The 16,817-nt window shown below is 32.9% G+C and overlaps 2 protein-coding genes across 5 annotated transcripts in view; one reads left to right on the top strand and one right to left on the bottom strand.

The window, feature by feature from the left end:
• LOC111502962 (uncharacterized) overlaps positions 1-16,817 on the bottom strand; it is a 493,652-nt gene that overhangs the window by 43,634 nt on the left and 433,201 nt on the right. The gene's annotated exons all lie outside the window — the stretch shown is intronic.
• On the top strand, positions 1,879-9,580 carry LOC141485867 (uncharacterized). Its single transcript, XM_074183428.1, has 4 exons — positions 1,879-3,179; positions 3,609-3,722; positions 4,428-8,713; positions 8,789-9,580. The coding sequence occupies exons 1-4, from the start codon at positions 2,935-2,937 to the stop codon at positions 8,893-8,895; spliced, it is 4,752 nt and encodes a 1,583-aa protein (XP_074039529.1). The 5' UTR covers positions 1,879-2,934; the 3' UTR covers positions 8,896-9,580.

Here is a 16,817-nt window from a genome sequence, read left to right as displayed (position 1 = left end):
TTTTTCTTCCAGTTTGTGTCGAAAGTTACTTCTTTGCATGTTCAACACATCTTTGTAAAGAGTTCCTTTCGAAATTTATTGGTTTCTTCCTTACCTGAATATTTTCTCTTCGCTTCTGTTATTTTATCTAAGATCTTCAATTCCCCGGGGAAGTGGATTGTAGTTTTTGTTGGTTGAAGATGACACAGTAAGATTGTTTTTAGGGGTAGCGATAGGTCACTATCGACAGCAGCGGGAAGCACTAAATACTGGGTGACACTTCCTTTTTTCGGAAGATTCTCATAATTTTGGAATTAAGTTGGAGTTATATTGTTGCTTTGTCCATTTACATATTTTTTCATTATTTGATGTGTCTATCTAATATTCCCTTCACTGTATTACATGTTTACTATCGGTGTAAAACACAACCATAAACTGTGTAATTTTCGGAATCCAATGAAACTTAATTGAATGAATATATTTATATTATCCGGAAATCTATGGATCTGAGATTTATGACAGGGATTGGAATCTTGCAATGGAAATTTACTCGATATACTTGACGAACTCATGAAGTGTATCAAATGTTTTATAATATCAAAACAGCTCACACCATTAGAAGATGCAAATGATGGAAATCATTTTGTATGTAGGAATATCGAATATCGATCCAAGCATGTTGGTAACTTCATAAACCATGATATTGGAAGTATTTTGAAAATGATCCGGCCTCCAATGAAAATTTCTAATACAGTAATAAATATAAAATAATATTTATAGAACTGATACCTGGCAGCGAACATAGTTTGTATGAAAAAACGCATCCGTATCAAGAATTATGAACTGCTCCTCGTACACACCCTCGTCTAGGCAATTACGAAACTCGAATCCGGTAAAGTTAATGAATATGAGTTGCGCACGCCATCCGAGCCACAAAGACTTAAGCGGCGAACGTCCAAGGTCGCGATTGAAGATGAGTCTGTGACTTCTAGCAAGTGTACTACATCGTTTGGCTTTCGTAGAAATCGTTAACCGACTGATAGTCCGGGAAAAGTAGAATTGTTTTTAGGTCGATAAAAACTGATCTTCAAATAGCATATCTGGATTCTAAATCGTTGAGGTTATTGTGTACCTAAGAAGAAAGAATGCATGCTGAATAAACGAGTCATAGCTGATATCAAGTACAAATAATCAATTGTTAGTTGAACTTTCTATTTTTGATGGACTTGTTCATGTAAAAAAATTAACAATTATCAAATAATAGTCTTTTTCTACGGATGCTATACAATGTGCCACTTCTCTCATCGCTTTCATACGTTCAAAACGGAAGATTTCTCACGTAGTGGGAAATATCCGCCATTACAGTAAGAAATAATTTCTCACTGTTATCACGATAACCCAAGTCAGTCATGAATTGTTACATGTCAGAATCAAATGACACGTTCTCCATGTTGACAAAGCTACGCCGACGATTCGCGTGCAATATCCAAGTAGCTCATTGTCGGCGTTTCCACAACAACAAAACCGAAGCACTGCATAATTATTGCTGTCAACTTACCCAACGGAAATAGTTTTATTGTTGATTGTTATAGTATAAACAGTTCAGATTTATTAAATATTGAATATAATGAAATACGAAGATTTAGAATTAAAAAATACACTTGCAAAAATTGTTCACGAAGCAATAGATGTTTGCAATAATTTGCTACCAAGCACATCAACAGAAAAATATGATATCGCTCACAGAAACTTCATGGACTGGAAAATGAAAGCCAATGTAAATCCTTGTTCCGAAAATACCTTGTTATTTTATTTTGAAGAGTTGTCAAGAAGATTGAAATCATCAACATTATGATCTCAGTACTCGATGCTGAGGAGTACCTTAATTATTAAAAACATTAATTATAGACCGGGATCCCTCGCCCTTTTTCGTAAGTGATTACTAACAAGCTAATTTTTCGTCAGTAGCTTCATTTTGACGAGACGCCCAACATTAGCTAGTACAAAAATTTCGTAAGTGGTAGCTAACAGGGGTAATGAGGACATAATTTGTTGATTTAGTGGTTATCAAAAATTCATTACTAACTGGTTTTTTTATTTCTAATTCTCATAATAATGATCTAAATTAGCCGAATAAATATTTGTCCTACAAAATGCTAGGTTTGATCAAAGAGGTCCCATTTTTGCAACATGTACTATTTGCGAGGTCATGAAAAATAATTACTAACCAGCTGATTTTTTTTTGGTTGGTTAGTTAATTATTATATAATTTAACGCTCACATTGTCCTACACATTACGTGGAACGTTTTTCTAGTCCGACACTCTTAGGTTGTAGTACAAATACTAGATGTAAAAATAATTAGTATCAAGTTGAAACTTCGTGAGTAGCTTCGTTTCAATGAGACGCCCAACAATTTTCTTTACGAAAATACTCGATTGTGGTAGCTAACAGGGGTAATGAGGACATAATTTGTTGATTTAGTGGTTATCAAAAATTTATTACTAACAGGTTTTTTAATTTATAATTCTTATAATAATAATCTAAATTAGCCGAAAAAATATTTGTCCTACAAAATGCTAGGTTTGATCAACGAGGTCCCACCTTTGCAACATGTGCTATTTATGAAGTCATGAAAAATAATTACTAACCAGCTGATTTTTTTTTTGGTTGGTTAGTTAATAATTATATAATTCAACGCCCACATTGTCCTACAAATTGCATGGTATATTTTGCCGATCCTCCAACGGAATTTGAAATTCATAGCAATAAAAATCTATTCATTCTGTACATTTGTCTATTGGAGTTTAGTTATATTAGTGCGCCTGCGCGCAGTGCTGCTTACTGTGTTTAGTTCCTCCACGCTGAAGCCGACTATAACCTTGCTGTTCTTTTCTGTTGACCACGTGTTGTACGCTCTGAAATAACTTACATTTTTTGTAATTGCTCAGCAAAAATGGAGTGTTTTGTATGCAGTGTATTGTGTGAAAACCCTCGCTTTCGAGAGAAACGCGAAGAGATCAAGAAATTTTCTCAAGAAATTTTGCTTTCTTGTCGAACTTTTTTGTCTGCTCGAAAGCATCATAAACATAAATATAGTAATGTCGTATTACCGGAAAATTGGGATGACGACATAATCGGGTATCATTCCTCTTGTTATAAGGAATTCAGAGTGAAATCTCAATATTTGTGTTATCAACGGTAAGTCGATTGAATATTTTTTAATTTTATTTTCAAAATAAGGTAAAGCACCCAGCAGTTGCTCAGGAATCAGTACCTGCTCACTCCATGTATTTGTATATCTATATATATGAATATAGATATACAAATACATGGAGTAAGCAGTTACTGATCGCTGAGCAGCTACTGGGTGTTTTACCTTATATGATAATTAATTTATTAAGTAGAAGTTTTCACATAATTATATAAAAAGCATGATAAAATTATAGTTACTTTTTTTTTTAAATTCATTACTTAATTAATCTTACAAAGTATATTGTGCTTTACATATTTTACTAAAAATTTTGAAATATTATATATATATATATATGCTTTTAAGAAGGGTTTATCGTTCAGTTTGTTTATAAAATGCTAATTTGAATTATTTTTTTATTTATTTTTTTTATACAGAACTGAGCCAGCTGTAACATCGTCTGCAGCTGAATGTACTGAAGTTACAGACGCTTCGACTTCTTTAACGTCTGCTCCAATCGTAGAACCACACTTAGTGCCATGCTCCTCTCGGTTAGTTCGTTGAATATTTTTTTTTTTACGTTATTTTTCATTCTTATAATGAGTACATGTGAATTCACAGATTACAAAATTATGCCATTTAAATATTTTTTAACTATTAATTATTTTCGCCTATACATAAACAGGGTGGCGATTGACCTGGAAAAGTCAGGGAATTTCCATGTCAGTCAGGGAAATTTATAGTTAATTTTTTATTATTTCTATAGAATTCTAAATATTTTTTAATTATACCTGTTCTATTTTGTGATAAATAATATTAAAAAAACTAAATGTATGGATAGTTAATTTAAAAACAAAAGAAGTATAACTTCAAACAGATTATTAATTATAATTATATTAATTGTTGTATTTTCAATAGTTATAAATATTTAATCAAAAGAAATTGGTCTTTTTAAAGAGTTGGAAATTTGCAAGAAAGTAGACAAACATTGATAATTCTAAAATTTTACCCAGTTTCGGGTATAAGAGTTAAATCCTAATATACAAAAATTATTTTCAAAATAATTTGCAATTTTAACGAATATTTGAATAATAAATATTTTTTGTAGGTTTTGGAATTTTATTTTTGGTCAGGAAAAGTCAGGGAATTTTGAAATTAATTTCAAGTCGCCACCCTGACAAAGCTCCAAAAAAAATGTTTTCGGTTATTGATTTTTTCGTTACTAATATAATAGCTTCACATGTTATTATTTACAGAGATATCGAACAGAATGAAGAAACAGAAAACATTGTACATTCGCTGGATACTGTTGAAGAGAGCTATGCACATGATGAGATAGATGTTGAGAGTTTTGAAAATGATGAATCAGCCAATTCATGTTTTTTTTGCATGAAAATTAACATCAAACGTAAAGGGCGGCAAATATACTGCCGTAACATTAAAAATAAAATACCTTTCTTAAAAAAAATTAAAAGCTATGCTACAGAATTGAATGACATTGAGATGTTGCAAAAAATTGAAGAAGAGAGTAATTCTGTCAACCAGTCTTTAGCATATCATAATAATTGTAATGTCAATTATTTTGCAAAACATCAAAGAAAAGTTAATCCACCCTCTACCGATAATTGGTCTAAGAAACGAGACAGCCATAAAATTGCTAAACAACAATTAATTCTATATATTGAAAAAGAAATTATTGAAAATCGTCGAGTGTTGTCACTAATTCACCTCCAAGATTGCTATACGGAATTTCTAAAAGAGACATATGAAAATACAGATTTAGAGGCTTCCATTTTCAGCACTCATGTTCTCAAGGACTTCATTCTAAAAACATTAAAGAATAAAATTACATTAGTTAAAATTTCAAATAAGCAATTTCTTATATCCTCTGAAGTTGATATAGAAGCTATTGATGACGAAGAAATCCAAGAGATCATATTTGAACAAGAAGCTCAAGATTTCGCCGTAAAATATCGCCAAAATATAATGAAAATAAAAAAAAAACCTTTACCAGATTTCATAGATAGTGAAGTCTTGAATAAAGGAGAGTGCGATATTCCCAAGTGGTTAAATATTTTTTGGACTACTGCCTTGAGCGGCGTTGGCAAAGAAAGCTGCGATCGAGTTAGAAGATTATCTTCTTGTTATTCACAGGATTCTATCTACAGCATTACAAGAGGATACATCAAACCGAAAAAACATATTTTATTGGGTATGACTGTAAAGAGCCTTACTGGAAGCAAAAAAGTAGTAGAGATATTAAGTAGGCAAGGCTACTGCATCACCTATCCCACTATACTGGAATTAGAAACGTCTGCTGCATACTCTTGTACTTCTAATAATCAGTTATGTCCTACCGGCATTTTACGCACTCCTATATTGTCATGTGGAGTAGCGTGGGATAATTACGATAGATTTGTGGAAACAAGCTCTGGTAAAAATACCCTGCATGATACAGTGGGTATTCTTTATCAAAATATCCCAACAGAAGAAGAGTTGAACATCATCGAAAGGAACGATGCATCTACAGTATTTGAACAGAATTTATCAATTAATGTTCGTGATTTGTCTGGTCGTAGAAAACGTTCATTTGAGGACGACTCATTGGAACATTTACAGCCTACGAAGCAACGTCGTCCAGAATTTTGGCATAGTAGTTCATCGTTACCCGAAGATATACAAAATGTAGATAAATTTCAACATAAATACTTTGCGTGGGTACTTTCCCATAAGTTACAAATTTCAGACACGCCAATGTGGATAGGATATAATGCCAAAATTTTTAAAGATACTAGTAGAATTCAAAAGGTGGAGTATCTCACGCAAATTAATGATTCACCCACGGATCCATCAGTTGTGAAAGAGACAATGCGAAGAAGTTTGCAAATCGCTTCGGAATGCCAGAAAAATTTCTTCAGTGTTACTTACGATTTAGCCATGGCTAAGATTGCTTTACGGATACAGAGTGCCGAGGACGAATTTCAAAAACTTTTCATTAATTTTGGATCTTTCCATATAATGTTATCATTCATGAAAGCAATCGGGAAATTTATAAGTGGATCTGGTTTAACAAATATTCTTATAGACAGCGAAATTTTAGCCAGTGGTTCTATCAATTCCTTTTTAAGTGGAAAACATTTTAATCGGTGTAGAAAGATTCATCCTCTACTCTCCCTTGCTTTGCAGGTTTTGCATTTGGAGCGGTTTTTACAGCAATATGATGAGAACCTGGAAAATATCCAAGAGTATTTACAAATATTTAATAAAGAAGAAAATGAGGACCCACAAATAACCAATGAGAATTTGAAAAAGTTATTTGAAAAATATGAACAATATAAAAAAGAAACTTTACTTGGAATACATGGTAAAACACCTCAAATTTATTTAATGTACACCAGATTAGTTGAATATTATCTTCAATTAGAATACAGTATTCGTACGGGTGATTTTAATTTGTTTACATACATTTTACCGAAAATAACCAATATTTTCTTTTCAATGAACCACCATAATTATGCAAGGTATATGTCTGTTTATTGGGATAAATTGAAAAATATTGAAACAACACATCCTGGATTGCTTGACGATTGTCAAAAAAGTTTTTTGGGCATTCGCAGAACAATTAAACCATTTTCAAGAATACCGATTGATTTAACACTTGAACAAACAATCAATGCTGCTGCTGCTTCTAAAGCTTCTGGAATTATTAACGTTACAAACTCGTTTTCTGCACGACAAAAATGGTCAATTACTCATTCACTGCGTACGAGTGTTATATCAAAAATGATGGAGTTTTGTAATATGAAATCCACCGATGACATAACGAAAGACTTAAAGGAGTCATCCATTAAGAAAGCTACGAAAAACTTAGAAGTATTAATGCAACTAATAAAGCAGTACACCGACCCTTTCTCGTTCGATCTGCCAAAAAATTATCTTTACAATATATCGAAAGGTCAGTCCGTTAGCGATGAAATATATCAATTTTTATCATCAGTTGAAATAGAGGGTGAAAAACAGCATCAGAATTTCATTACTGAGACTCGGATAACACCAGATAGGTTTGATAAAGCCATTAGTAAAAATAAAATTATGAATTTTGAGTACAAGAATACGAAAAAAGTCAAAATTAATGAAAAAGTCAAAGAAATTAAAATGCAAAGAGATGTTTTTGGCCGTTTACTTTATGCATCAGTAGAAAATAAAATTGATATAGAAAAAGCATTAAGTTATCCTCTAGCTCCTGTTCCTTTTTCACTCTGTCATACTAATGGATCAATATGCAAGACCCCTAAATCTGTGATTATTAATGAATTACTAGAATATCAAACCGAAATTGAAAATCCTCCAGAAGCAGACATTCACTTAATTGATGGATTTTATTTATTACATACGCTGAAAAACGTTCCAAACAATTATGGTAAAATCTCGAAACATATATTAAAAATACTTACATATAATAAAAAAGAAGTACATATTATATTTGACAAGTACAAAAAACCCAGTATCAAAGATTTTGAACATGATCTGAGAGGTGAAGAGGATACACAGTATGACGTAATACGTAGAGACAATAATCGTCCTGCGGATTTCTGCAAATTATTGAGGAGTAGCAACTTTAAAGAAAAATTTGTCGAATTTTTAATTGAAGATTGGACAAGAGATGAATTTTTTACCTTGATTGAAGGGAAGACTGTTAAACTTAATTATGATCAATGTTACACTTATGAGGTGTCTAGTGATAATAAAATAAAAAGAATTATTGATTATAATCTTTCTTGTTATCATGAAGAAGCTGACACCAAAATTGTGTACCATGTTTGTCAATTTAATCGTAACTATCGTGTGCAGATACATTGTACAGATTCTGATATACCAATAATAATGTTGGCAAATTTCAAGTATTTAAAAGATGAAATACAAGTAATAATTAATTTAAGCACTAATAAAAAAAAAATGTACCTGAACATAAATGAAATTTATGCCAAGCTTGGAGATCAATTATCGTGTTCATTTGCTATATGCCATATTTTTACAGGAAATGATTACAATCCCGCTTTTTTCCGTAAAGGAAAAAAAAGACCTTTCAGTATTTTTAAGAAAAATAAAAATTTTCAAGAGGCTTTTATTCAACTCCTACGAAGTGATCATACAGTATTAACAACGTCAAATGAAATAGTTCGAATTATTGAAGAGTATGTATGTAGAGTGTACTCATTAAAAACCAAAAATGATATCAACAGAGGACGGTATGAACTATTTGAAAAAGGCTATAGATCAAAAAGTGGAAGTGAAAAAGTATTAAAAAAAAATATTATTGGATATGATCCTTCCAGTTTGCCACCAACAAAACAAGAATTGTTGCAACAAATTAAAAGAACAGTATTCATCAGCAATGTATGGTGTAATGCACACATGCGGTGCCCCACAGATAAAGTACCTGAAAATTATGGATGGACAATAATTGATGGTAAATACGAGTATTATTGGTTTGATGGTCCTCAAAGCCCATCCTTTGAAGAATTATCTTCTCAATTGCAAGGTACCCTATTAATATTATTGAAATTTGGTTTTTAATTTTTCAGCGACATTAATTAATTTTTTTATATTATTACAGATTTAGATACCACGGAAGATCAGAATGAAGAAGATACTGATGAAGATGAGGAGAGTGATGCCAGTAGTGAGGATGAATGTTTCTCTGATGAGTCAGATGAAAATTAATTTCTTTTTGGTATAAAAGTATCTACTTTTTCATGTATGTTACATAATAAAGTTGATTTATTTCAATAAATATATTTTCACTTTACCTCATGTTGCACATAGGAAAAAGGAAAATTACGATTATTGTAGGACTACGGATGCATACCAGTTTTTTTGTAGGACATTGTTTTATTCAGATAAAAAACACACTAATGTATCACGTGATACTTTTGTCCTACAGTTACTAATAAAAAAAATGGTCCTGTGGTATGGACAACTTAGGAGTCTAGGACTAGAAAAATGTACCACGTAATGTGTAGGACAATGTGGGCGTTAAATTATATAATAATTAACTAACCAACCAAAAAAAAATCAGCTGGTTAGTAATTATTTTTCATGACCTCGCAAATAGTACATGTTGCAAAAATGGGACCTCTTTGATCAAACCTAGCATTTTGTAGGACAAATATTTATTCGGCTAATTTAGATCATTATTATGAGAATTAGAAATAAAAAAACCAGTTAGTAATGAATTTTTGATAACCACTAAATCAACAAATTATGTCCTCATTACCCCTGTTAGCTACCACTTACGAAATTTTTGTACTAGCTAATGTTGGGCGTCTCGTCAAAATGAAGCTACTGACGAAAAATTAGCTTGTTAGTAATCACTTACGAAAAAGGGCGAGGGATCCCGGTCTATTATCCAAAACAGTCAAAAACATTAACTTCTGAAGAAATTCAACAATTTTTAAAAGATGCACCTGATGAAAAGTTTTTGCTGACAAAGGTATGAATAAAATTTTTTTGAATCGTTATCAAAAAATGAATGTTTGGTTTTGATTTCAGGCTGTTTTAGCTATTGACCTTACAGGGGCATGCCGTTGTGATGAACTTCGAAAATTAAAAATTGATGACATGAAAGATCTTAATTCGGCACTTTACCCGATACTAAAACCAATGTTTCTAGAAATTTCACAGTCAAAGGAGAATTCTGCCAAATTTACAAAAAATATGTGAAGCTTCGACCATGCACAAATGAAACATGTTTTTTTTTTAAATTACAAAAATAGCAAATGTACGAAACAGTCTGTGGGGATAAATACATTTGGCACCATGGCGAAAGAAATAGCGAAATTTTTGCAATTACCGAACCCTGAATTATATACTAGCCACTGTTTCCGAAGGTCATCTGCGACTATTTTAGTTAATGCAGGGGCAGATCTTTAAAACGCCATGGGGGTTTGAAATCCAGCAATGTTGCTGAATCTTATATCGACAACTCCATAGCTAACAAAATGAGAATTTCAAAAAGTACAGTAGAATCCATTCAGCTACCAGTGCCATTAGAACCTGAACGCAACAATGCTGTGGAAGTTCAGTATGTTTCCCCATTAACTTCAACTTCGACTGCAGCTAATATTTCAAATGCCGAAAACAGGTTGAAACAAAACAACCTACCAGGAATTACTTTACAAAATTTTTCAATAGTTTAATTTTCAATACTTGAAAACAACGCAACCGTAGAAAAAGTACAGTGTACAATCTGTGAGAAAATGACTTATTTCTCACTCGCTTGATTTGCGCCCTGCGCAAATCGCACTCTTCTGCGCTCGTGAGAAATATGTCGTTTTTCTCACTGGTTGTACAATATATTATATTTCACGCTAAAGGTTTCACTATGAAAAAAAAACATATGCTTTTCGGAACGCCCGACAGAAGTGATAACTCAAACTAATCTACGTTGAACTATTTGATATTGAAATTGTTTAACTTGGGAAAAGCTTCGGTTATTACTTTAATTTTATGTATATTGATATGATAATACTGATATGATTATTTTGTGTAGGTATGTAATTACACAAAATTAGTATCATTACTTTTGAGCCACGTTTCACATAATGAAATAATGTTTGCTGGTAGGATTTTTATAATACTGTCAACAGAATTCGCTTATCGCACGTTAAACACTCAGCTTCTGTGTCTGTCTGACAAGAGAGGAGCCTGCCTTCCGCTGACGTATTCATTAGAGAAAGGGAAGCCAGTTACGTGTTACGGAACGAAGCGGCTAACCCTCCCATAAGAAGTTATCACTTCAAAAACCGTCAATTACATTGTTTGGTAATGAACTCTAAATTCTTTCTCCGAACCATTCACAGTTGACCAACGTATTCAAAAAATACTTTATTGTGAGATTTTCAATAAACGATTTTACAAAAACGCAACAAGTGTTTCGGCCAATTTCATCATATACAGTTGACAAGATACATTACTCAACATCTTCGAGACTGATGATATATGAGCATATCTATTACTTTCCAGTTGTTCTTGAAATAATTTCACTTGCAAGTGAACCTGGAGAAATACTACATGTGATGAATGGTCTCGGGCCTAACACATAGTCTTATTACATTCACCGCCTTTTCAGTTAGTACTAAGATATATGATGGAATTTGCCGATACTTGATGAAAATACATAATATATTCAAAAAACACTTTATTGTGAGGTATTCACAGTTTTACGAAAACGCCTAGAAATAAGTTAGTACCAACCTTCAAAAGAAAGCTGTTGAAATTTCGTGATATTCTACTCATAAGTTTGTGAGTTATTGTGCTAAGAGTGACATTATTTTTGTTTTTTCAAAACAGTGGATCAGAAAAAATTTCGTGTTTTGATTTTACACTGCTTCTTGATGGAAAAAAATATCGTTCAAGCGAAGCAATGGCTTGAAAAGTGTTATAAGGACTCCGCTTCATCAGAAATAACAATTTAACGTTGGTTTGCTGACTTCAAACGTGGTCGTAGAGACACCGATGATGCAGAACGCAGTGGACGTCCAAATGAAGCAGTAATACTAGACAACATAAAAAAATCCACTAAATTGTTTTGAATGATCGAAAAGTGAAGTTGCGTGAGTTAGCTGATATTGTGAAAATTTCAAAAGAACGTGTTGGCTTCATATTGTATGAGCATTTGACTATGAGAAAGCTCTGTTAATGGCAGTCTTGATGATTCTGAGCAGTGTTTGGCCATGTTCAAACATATGTTTGAACATGCGTCGATATATGAAAATAGATGAAACATGGATCCATCACTCCGAAATCAAAACGATCGTTATCTGAGGAGTGGTGACCACCTGGTGAACTTCGTCCAAAGTGCCCGAAAGCACAACAATCACCTAGAAAGATTATGGCCTCGGTACTTAGGGTACCGAGGTGTGCGTGGTGTAATTTTCATCCACTATTTTGAGGAGGGAAATACCAGCAACAGTGAATATTATAAAGGTCATAATTGCTAAGAAACTACCGCATATGGCAAAGAAAAAAATGTTTTGAGACCACTGTGTCACAAGTTAATCAAAATAATGGCAAAGTTACATGAATTGAACTTCGAATTGCTCCAACATCCACTGTATTCGCCAGATTTTGCTTCCAGCGACTACTGGCTGTTTGCAGACCTTAAAAAATACTCACAGGTAATACATTTTTCTCGAATGAAGAGGTTATTGATGAAACTGAGGCCTATTTTGAGGCAAAAGATAAATTGTTCTACAAAAGCGGTATTGGAATGATTGTGTGGCTCTCGATTGAGATAACGTTGATGAAGAAAGCCAATTTTGAACAATAAGAAACGCGTTTTCTTTTTTAGGCCCGGTACTTTTCAGCCCATGAGTTTAACAACTTTAAGATTGTTTTCTATCGTTATACTTCATATACTTTTCTGAAAAATATATTTTCGATAGAAAACAAGAAGGAAAACATGGACTTGGAAAGTGAAAATAAGTTTAGATACCCCATCAACATTTTCAATGTGGCAAAAATAACAATCTCAGGACTGGTCACTGAAGAAAACTGGAAATACATGAATCATAATTTTCATGTATTGACGAAAGAACAAGAATATGTATCAGTTTTGGAAAATGTACCTCTAGAACGTTTTTCCATATTTGATGGAAAATACTAATCACTTTCTCTTCGGAAATAATATAGAATGTATAAAAGTATCGTTTTCAGAAAAAAAAATACGACGTTAACACTAAACGTTATTCAAAATTACGTGCCTTTTTGAAATACGAATCTAATGTACCGAAAAAGGCTAAAATACCAGAAGAAATGAAATCATTCAAGAACGAATCATTTTTTGAAATATATCTTGAGACAATGGTTCGACATACTTATTTGTAAGAAGCTTGGTAGAACACTAAATTTATGAATCAATGATCGTGGATTATTTTATTCAACAAACACTTAATTTTCAAACTACTTGGAGTAAATTTTTTTTCGAATACTGTTTTAGAAAGCCTATTACTAATATTACTTCCATTCGGGATATTCTTCACAAATGAACTTCATATTGACATTATACTGATATTCCTAAATCATAAAAAAAATTATTTTCACAGGAAATGGTTATTACGCTTGAATGATTTATGATCTTCCCCTTCGACGTGCGTCGACCAATTTCATCTCGAGAGTACTTATTGGTTACATAACTTTCTTACTTCAATTACAGCAAATTTCTCATGGGTGTGCATCTATTTCGCAAATAATCTCCGATTGGTTTATTTCAGAATACAAATAGAAGAAATGAGGAATACCCTAACATCTTGAACCTATACTGATCTAATATTTTTCAAACTTCAAAACATTGTCGCTAGTGTTTCGTATGTATTAGTTTTCGTATCCTTCAATTTAATTTTTTTCTATAATTCACAACACAACAAAGTTTTTGTTTCGGGGTTGAAATTAGATGATTTTAATGTATTTCCACGTGTTAAAACCGAAAGTGACCATAAAAATTATATATTAGCTCTTGTTTTCAAGATATAGTATCATTATATTATATTTATGTATATTGAGTTTTCAACAAATGAAATATTTCATCACCAACAGTTGGTACACATGTTTGTTTACATAACACCCCTCTCATCAGCTGTTCTTAAGTAGTAAACATAACCTATGTGAGTTTGTCAATTGTACGCACGTGGTTGCTATTGAAATTATCGTGTGAAGTTGATTTTTAAATTAATTTAAGTGCTGATCTGAAATGCCTCGAAAGTGTGTGAATTCTGTCGATAGCTTTTGCTATATATGTGGTGAAATAACATTTAAGGCTCAGAAACGTAAAATGACACCTATCGTTAAGACAGCCTATGAACATTATTTTGGTGTGAAAGTTGGGGACCAAGATAAATCATGGGCTCCTCATATATGTTGTAATTCTTGTTCCGTCATATTGCGAGAGTGGCTTAAAAAATAAAAACCGGGCAATGGCTTTTGCAGTACCTATGGTTTGGCGTGAGCCTACCAATCATACAGACGACTGTTATTTCTGCTTAACTCCTCCCATTAAGCAAGGTTTATCTATGAAGAAAAGAGGAACGGTTAAATACCCTAATCTCCCATCTGCTCTTCGGCCTGTACCACACTCAGACAATTTGCCAGTCCCTTCTCCACCCCAAAACTATGAAATTTTAGAGGAAGGTGATGAAGACTGTTGAGAAGGAGCAACCCATCCTTCTACATCCTATGACCCTGATTTTGAGGTAAGCGATAGGTCTAGTGATCCACACAGAATTAGTCAAGCAGAGTTGAGTGACCTTATAAGAGATCTTCGTTTGTCTAAGGAAAAGGCTGAGCTGTTAGGGTCAAGACTACAACAGTGGAATCTTCTAAAACATGATGTGAAAATATCTCAGTACAGACAGCGTCAAAAAGATTTGCTTCCTTTTTTTGAGAAAAAAGAAAACCTCGTAGTTTGTTCTGATGTTAATGGTTTGCTGGACTGCTTGAATTTGGATCACACTCCATCTGAATGGAGACTGTTTATATACTCTTCAAAACTAAGCTCAAAAGCTGTACTTCTGCATAATGGAAATCAGCTACCCTCTATTCCTATAGGTCATGCAGTTCACATGAAGGAAACGTATATAAATATGAAAACACTTCTCCAATCAATCAAATATGAATAACACAAATGGCACATCTGTGGTGATCTGAAAGTCATTGCTATACTCCTAGGAATGCAATTAGGGTTCACCAAGTACTGTTGTTTTTTGTGTCTGTGGGACAGTCGGGATAGAAAATCTCACTATAAAAAAATGAACTGGCCTACACGAGACCTAAACCCTAATGAGAAAAATGTAGTTTACGAGCCTCTTGTAGATCCTAAGGATGTTCTCCTTCCCCCATTACATATTAAGTTGGGACTAATGAAAAACTTTGTGAAGGCCATGGACCAGGAAGGACAAGCTTTTAAGTACTTGAGAGCAAAGTTTCCCAGGTTGAGTGATGCTAAAGTCAAGGAAGGCATCTTTATTGGGCCTCAAATCCGTGAAATCGTAAATGATCCTGCTTTTGACATGATTTTAACAGGAAATGAAAAAAGAGCCTGGGAAGCCTTTAAGGGGGTTGTACATGGGTTTTTAGGTAACAAAAGAGATGATAACTTCACAGCATTGGTTAAAGAGCTTCTTCAAGCTTACCACCAACTTGGATGCAACATGTCCTTAAAAATTCATTTTCTTCACTCTCATCTTAATTTCTTCCCACAAAACTGTGGAGCTGTGAGTGACGAACATGGAGAAAGATTCCATCAAGACATTGCCTTAACGAAACAGAGATATCAGGGCCGTTGGAATGAAGCAATGCTTGCAGACTACTGCTGGTCTGTGTGTAGAGATGATCCAGAAGTGTTTTATAAAAGACAAGCTAAACGACAGCGATCTTACAATGAATCGGATGGACTTAATTGAAATTTGGTGGTACAAACTTCTTTTTTTTATCAAAACACTAAGAATAATGTTTTTTTTTATTAATTTTGTACTTAAAATATTCTAAAAGAAACATAACAATATTGTTTTATGTACTTTCACTTTTAACGTATAGTATAACTACTCTTTAAGATTAAGTACTGTGTATCTCAAAAACCAGAGCTAATAAAAATTTTTCATTGTCATTTTCGTTTTTATCACCCCAAAATTAGTAGGAATTGACTAATTTAGTGTAGGAAACATTCAAAAAATATTTTTTTGTTGTGTTGTGAATCAGTAAAACGGAAATTGATAGTGATATGATAACAAACGTCGCAAATTATACATACAAGCAGTTTCTTTTATCCTGTGGTAACATTGCTATATTCTTATAGTAACCTATAACCTATAACCGTAACCTATACGAAGACGATTAAATAGGAAAAAATGTTACTGTCATCGGTAACAATACATTGGTCGAAGACAATTTACGGAGACTCTCGCCGGAGAATATCAAAAATGGGAAAAAATATTATTGTATTCGAAGTATACTAAGACGATGTAATAATAAATATTCCATAAAACGTTTCGTGTCAACATGCCCACAATCAACCTTTTTTTTTTTAAATACGGACCTGTCTTTTTTATTACAGATATTGATAGAGCGATACATTCACAGTCCAATGGTATATCACATTTGATATTTTTATACCGTTTCATTTGAAATAACCACTATCATCAGTGACAACAATCAAACATAAAAACAATTTATTTTATCATGAACTTTTGGGAAAAATGAAACCAATACGGAAAATCGAAGCTACATGGCAATCTATATTAAATGCTCGAATTGCAGAAGGAGTAAGATCTGGGGATCGAGATAGCTAGTTAATTGGTCCATTGTTTCCAATCCATTTTCTTGGGAATATTTCATCTAAATGTTTCCTTATTATTGCTGCATTATGGGGAGAAGCGCCGTCCTGTTGAAAATATTGTATTTTCATGGGGGATATTCAGTGGCATTTTATCTAAGTAGCCATCGAATTCATTGGATAGAAAATGGAGATACATTTCACTATTCAAATGATCATCGTAAAAGAAAGGGCGAAAGATATTTGTTCGCACAATTCCCTTTCTTGGAAATTGGTTTCCCTATGTAAATGTTCATTTGTATCATTCCACATATAATGT

The sequence above is a fragment of the Leptinotarsa decemlineata genome, unplaced genomic scaffold (genome assembly GCF_025532065.1).
Source record: "Leptinotarsa decemlineata unplaced genomic scaffold, Ldec_3_MD MMD2_tig00026340_RagTag_RagTag, whole genome shotgun sequence".
Lineage (NCBI taxonomy): Eukaryota > Metazoa > Arthropoda > Insecta > Coleoptera > Chrysomelidae > Leptinotarsa > Leptinotarsa decemlineata.
The sequence above is the reverse complement of the archived record's forward strand: the minus strand, read 5'-3'. Positions and strand labels throughout refer to the sequence as shown.